This window comes from Lepidochelys olivacea (assembly GCF_965140295.1).
Source record: "Lepidochelys olivacea isolate rLepOli2 genome assembly, chromosome: 1".
Lineage (NCBI taxonomy): Eukaryota > Metazoa > Chordata > Testudines > Cheloniidae > Lepidochelys > Lepidochelys olivacea.
In genome coordinates this window covers 137,698,539-137,704,813 of record NC_140411.1, presented here as the reverse complement: position 1 = coordinate 137,704,813, position 6,275 = coordinate 137,698,539, and the positions used below count along the sequence as shown (strand labels likewise).

The 6,275-nt window shown below is 46.5% G+C and overlaps 1 protein-coding gene across 8 annotated transcripts in view; it reads left to right on the top strand.

Annotated features, from left to right (window-relative positions):
- Positions 1-4,991: 4,991 nt before the first annotated feature.
- Positions 4,992-6,275, top strand: part of GPM6B (glycoprotein M6B) — a gene marked incomplete at its 5' end in the record, with an annotated part of 137,415 nt that continues 136,131 nt past the window's right edge. For 3 of the 8 annotated variants that reach the window (XM_084610684.1, XM_084610676.1, XM_084610681.1), the window contains one exon: positions 5,271-5,324. In XM_084610684.1, coding sequence (XP_084466810.1) covers positions 5,289-5,324 — 36 coding nt within the window. Of the gene's footprint in view, positions 5,170-5,270; positions 5,325-6,275 lie in introns of those variants that run through there. The other 5 variants (XM_084610678.1, XM_084610679.1, XM_084610687.1 and 2 more) reach the window with 5 other exon arrangements.

The following is a 6,275-nucleotide window of genomic DNA, read 5'->3' as shown; positions in this document are numbered from 1 at the left end:
TTTTGTCAAAGCCAAAATGTTTCAGGGAAATATACTCTTTCTGACAAAGTTTTCAACTGGAAGGTTTCTTTGGTCTAGGGTGTACCAATGCAGACCAAAAACAAATGTTGAAACCTCAGAAGTGGTCACTTGTCACTCTCAGGCCTGCTCCGCACACCACAGCTTGATATCCTCCTAGTTCCATCTGTCTCCCCCAGATGGGGTCACACAGCATGTGGGAATTAATTTTAGGGCGAGATCATTCCCCACCAGAGGAATGAGGAAGGTGATGTGTCCTGGTTACCTCTTTTTAAAATAACATTATATAAACACCAACCTTCATGTGCTGTGGGGTCCAGTTCTATCACTGACCATTGGAGAGGGTCATTTGTGGGGATTCACATTGGACTCTTGCCCTGAATCACTGTTCGTGAGGTGCTCCCTTTCCTTCCTCAGCAGTCATTTCCAGCCCATCTCTTCTCCCTGAGCCAGCTCAGTAATGTAGCTCAGGCTGGGTGGCCCCTTTAAAATTCCTACAGGCAAAAACTTATCTCTCCATGTTAGGATGTTGGGAGACACACTGAGCAGATTCCATTTAAAAACTTTGTATTTTTACTTTAGGTAACTTAACATTATTACCTCAGTATTTGCAGTTTTCATTATTAGAGAATACTGCAAATATTGAGGTAACATAACATTGAGGTAGTTATTCAGGCAACTGAAAGGATTTTAAGTACCACCGTTCTAAATGCTTATACCAATTCACACTACAGTATTCTGAATCTTCAGCTTTCCTGTTATGGCCCGGATCTTTAGCTGCATAAAGCCACCTTTGCGTTCCCCTGATCCCCTGGTTCTTCTGGGGACCAGTGGGGACCCAATGTCATATAGAGCAGCCTGTAGCACTGTTCTAAATTACACCCAACTGCAGTAGCCCCAAGCAGGATGGTTGGAATACAGCATGCTCTAGTCTTGCATCCCTCCTCCCAACATGCTATCAGCACACATAAATGGGTCAGCATGTATGGCCCAGGATCTGGCCTGTGTTTTTACCTGCCAATGCAACAAGGAGAGAATGTGTTTCTGTGAGCACCTTAACTTTGAAATGAAATCCTGAAGCTTCTATTCAGTATGAAGATCGCCACTCAAAACTCTCCCCCTCTTTGACCTCATGCTTGAGCACTGTAATGTAGTCTTGGCTGAGGAACCAAAAGATCTGACAGCGGCCCTGCTAGCTTCTCTCTTTACTTTTCAGAGACTCAATATACCCACCAATGGAAATGCCAATTTTATGTTGAGTTATAACCAATATTTGGACAGCTGTTCTTTACTTTCTTCTTGAAGAGAAAAAAGAAATCCAGCATTTCTTAGGATGACAAAGTTAATAAAGGGCTGTGATTCACTCATCCCACTGCTGAAGATTTAGATGTGTAACTCTGAATGCATCACCATGAGAGTATACAGCCCAAATGTGTTCTTGTTTGGTGTGCAAATGTGTAGGCCCTGATCTTGCAAGCACTTAACACTAGTAAGTAACTTTGCTTGTGTGAGTAGTCCCACTGATTTCAATGGAATTATTCTTGTGTATAGAGTTATTCATGTGTAGAAGTGTCAGCAGGATCAGGCCTTATTTCACAGCTGTTCTTATCATTTATCAACCAGCATATCCCATGAGCTTCCCAGGGTGTAAAATTAACCAAAGAGCTTCCTTCCAGAAAGAAAATGTAAAATTAATCCATTATCTCTCCAACACATAGAGGAAACACAGCAGGATATTCTTCCCTTTTGCCTTCCAGCTCCTTCCTTAGTAGAGTGCTATTCAGTGCCACTCTAGTTAAGGGTCATGTGCTATTTCCATAATGAATCCCATTTTTCAGACTTGTATGGCTCATCTACAGTACTTTAATTCCAGTGGGGACTGGAAATAATTTCCTGGTGATCAGCCTCATTGTGAATGTTTCCCCATCTTTATAAAATGGCTTATCAATCAATCAATCAATCAATCCATTTATTACATTTTAGCACAGAAATAGCAATGCGTGCTAGAACTATTTAGTCACGGATCCTGCAAATACTTGCACAGTATTGAATCCAAGGTTGTTACTGGAAACTACACTCCCATTTTGAGAAAGCAAAAAAATCAACTTATTTTGGTCCAAGGAATCGGCAATATTTTTTTAATTGAAAACAAAATATGGCCCCAGTGCTGCAACTCAATGGGATTACTCAGGTGCATAAATATAAGCACATACATAAATGTCTGCAGGATTGGGAGGTCTAAAATTGTAAAAGGTGAATTAGTTTTTCTAGAAGAATCTTTCAGACTTCCATTTTAATCATGTGCTTCGAGGCCAGCTACTGCATTGGGACTGGCACATAGAATCATAGAATATCAGGGTTGGAAGGGACCTCAGGAGGTCATCTAGTCCAACCCCCTGCTCAAAGCAGGACCCATCCCAACTAAATCATCCCAGCCAGGGCTTTGTCAAGCCTGACCTTAAAAATCTCTAAGGAAGGAGATTCCATCACCTCCCTAGGTAACCCATTCCAGGGCTTCACCACCCGCCTAGTGAAAAAGTTTTTCCTAATATCCGACCTAAACCTCCCCCACTGCAACCTGAGACCATTACTCTTTGTTCTGTCATCTGGTACCACTGAGAACAGTTTAGAGCCATCCTCTTTGGAACCCCCTTTCAGGTAGTTGAAAGCAGCTATCAAAACATGACTGAATGCCTATCTTTCCGAGTTCATGAATTGCTCAGGGGCTGAGGCAGTAGTGCACATACTCAGGCAGAGACAAGCACCTGGCGCCTAGAGTGAGGCTGCAGAGTGCACGCCCAGAGCAAAAACTCAGATACCAAGTGAATTTAGGTGCCTACAGGGATAGGTGGCAGCTGAGTAGGAGTTTTGTGGATCACACTGGTGCCTATAAACAGGACTTAGGTGTTTAAGTACCTTTGTGGATCCTACCCAATTATCTTAGGATGCAATCCATAAAAGCAAGTAAACTGAAAGTTATAGCTCCCAGTTTGTCCTTATCTTACCCAGTGGTGTGTAGGTGCTGCGTCACTATGGCATGTTGTGTATTGCCTCTGCTGTTTGAAGCTCTGACAATATCGAGGTACAAAAGGGCTTTATTTGTGCAGTTTCCAGAGAGGGGAAAGCCATCTGAAGCTCTCAGACCTACCAAATCTCACTTCTGTGGGCCCCTTCTTCACTATCATCTCCCAAACATTAGGAAACTGTACTTACACTTGGATTTTTAAAAAATGAGTTACTGCAAGCAAAAGCATGCAGGTGAGTGTTGATGGAGCATAATTTTGTTAGAACAGAGGTGAGCATATATTATTTGTTTAAAATGTTTTAAACAAAGCTAGCCTCTGTCCACATCAGGCAGAATAAATATGTTTGCATTTCTCATTTGTTAAACCTGAGTTTCAAAGCCATTTAATAAATATGTATGTAGGTACTTCAATGGCCCCCCAACACTGTAATATCTGAGCACAACATTAATACATTTAGCATCTCAAAATTACTGTGAGGCAGATAAGGATTATTTTCCCCATTTTACAGATGGGGAACTAAAACAGAAATAGGATGATATTTCAGAAATGCTGAGTGCCCATCAGCTCCCATTTATTTGGAATCAGGCCACTGATTTAGGTGCCTAACTTTTTTTTAAATCTTGGCCTGAGAGTAAGGCCAATATTTTTTTAAATGTCCACTAATTTTAGGGGCCTTAATTTTTCGGTAGCCAATTTGAGACATGTTGGGCCTGATTCTCAGAGCACCCACACTCCAGATGAAGACAATGGAAGCAATGAGTTCTCAGCATCTCCGAAAATTAGGCCCATGGTGTCTCAAATTTGGGGACTTACAAACTGAGACACCCCAAATCAATTTTAAAAAATTATGGCCCCAGGTCTCACAGGCAGACTGTGGTAGAGCCAGGAATTGAAACCAATCATGTTGGTTCCAGTTCAGGGGCTGAACGAGAAAATGGAGGAAACTTTTATATAAATATGGTCTTTTAAGGCAATTGCTTTAAACTGGACTATTTTAAAGCAAGGTTAATTTTTTTCTTTAAAAACGGCTCTCACTCTTACTATGTTGGGTTTTGCTGTGTGTTCTTTAGTAAAACTTTTAATTCTCTCTCACTCATCCTTTTTGGAAATCTCATTCATAAAAGGCCTGAGTCTTACTGTTGTTAAAATCAATGGGGAATCTGCAATGGGAACAGGATGGGGACCTTAAACTAGGCCAGTTTGGCAGCCTCTGAGCTCTGCACAGTGCAGATGGAGGGAAATTGCTTGTCTGTGTAATATACAGTATGTAGCAAGGCACACCGAAGGACACATAGAGGAGAGGAAACACAGTGTGGGGCTGGTGAGATTATTAGACATTTCGCAGCCAGGAGCTCAAAGTGCTGAGAAAGGTATGAGAAGCTAGGTAGATTACATGTAAGGCACAGAAAAGGGGCGGGGGGGGGGCAGGGAAATCAGATGTCTTTCACTCCTACCATTTTTTGAAATCTATGCTGGGGAGAAAGGGAGAGTGGGGGGAGGGCACTGTTATAATTGCAAGGAGCTAGAGCGGGACAAGTGGGGCTTGCCCCAGAGGGTAGGGTGACCAGACAGCAAGTGTGAAAAAACAGGACAGGAGGTGGTGGGGGGGTAATAGGAGCCTATATAAGACAAAGCCCCCAATATCAGGACTGTCCCTATAAAATCGGGACATCTGGTCACCTCCCAGAGGGGCAGATCGGAAGAGGATCCTTACCTGCATTACACATGACTGCCCCCCCCAAAAAATCCCTGCCACACGGCAGCCAGCCCGCGGGCGCCCCCCGCTCCGGGGACGCCGCAGCCCCTCTCGCCCCGCAGTGGCTGTGTGAGCGGGGGTGCGGGCTGCCTCCCGCCCGCTCCCGCCTCCCCCTGGCTCCCCAGCCCAGGCAGGCGGCTGCTGTCCCCGCCCCCTCCTCCTCCTCCTCCCCGGCACAGCTGCAGGCGAGCGGAGCCGGCCAGTGTGTGTGAGCCGCTGCCCCGCGCGCGCCCTGCCCCAGCTCGCCGCCTCCAGCCCCGCCGCGCCGCCCGGGGACGCCGGGCAGAGGGCACGAGAAGGCCGCCGCTGAGGAGCCTGCGACCCGCACTGGAGGCAGCGCCGGCCCCGAGGGAGGAGAGCGAGCCATGGGTAAGCGAGCTGCGGTTCTCCGCTCCCGCCCCCGCCCCGCCCGCTCTGCCGCCCCCCCCCCCCGCTCCCCCACACACAGCCAGGGGAGGGAGAGCCCGGAACTTTGCAGCCAACTTTGCATGGGATGCTCAGGGAGGCGATGCCGGGGGCCGCAGGTGCAAGGGTTGGGCGGCGGGGGAGGGGACGCGTGGAAGGGGTGTGTGTAAAGCAGGATGGTAAGGGGGCAGTCAGGAGGGAGAGCCCCGTCTGTGCCTCGGGGAGTTTGTAAGGGACCCCAGCCCCCTTCCCTACGCAGGGTGCTCGTCCTACGCTTCGCTTAGGCAGGGGCCAGGGTGCTGCCTGTCCGAGGCGCCTTTCCTGCAGTGGAGTCTTCAGCGTGAGCCCTGCTTGGGTTCATGTGGATGCCCATAATGTTCTAGGGGGAGACACACAGCAAGGGAAGGGGGTCCGCAGTTTGGATGGACTCAGGGTGGGAGCGTCTGGGCACCCAGAGAGGGCACTGCAAACCCAGATGCACCCTTTAAGTCTCATTCCCTGGCTTTGAGTCTATAACCTCTCCACTGTCACTGGGATACTTCAGCAGTAGCCCCACCTCCCTTATGTGTGTCTGGATTCTCTTTTGCAGTCGAATATCTCTCTACATCTCTCAATTTGGCAACTTATTGCAAGTATTTGGGGAGGGGAGAGGGAGACCCAGAGAGGGAATTGGTAAATCACTTCAGCCTGTTGAATTCCCTGATGAACCAAGACAATGCTAGCTAAGGACAGCGATCTTTTTCTTTTCAGAATGATTTCCCTACCAAGCAGAATTAAGTATTCATGCTTGGCTATAAGTTATCTGTCCTGTCTTGCTATTCATTTTGATTGGTTTGACTTAAAGCTCGCTTCATTAAACAGTCAGTTGGTCTGCTACTTTGAAAGTAATGGATCTGCTAGGAGTCCATGAAGAAAAATGGAGTTTGGTACATGGTGGAACAAATATTGAATGCACACAATCTCTCTCTTTTTTTTTTTTTCTTTCCTTCACACTTGGAAAGCATTTTAGTGTGCGGATAGAAATACAAGCATTTTAGGTATTTATGTTACTGTGTTCTGAGTGTAGCTGA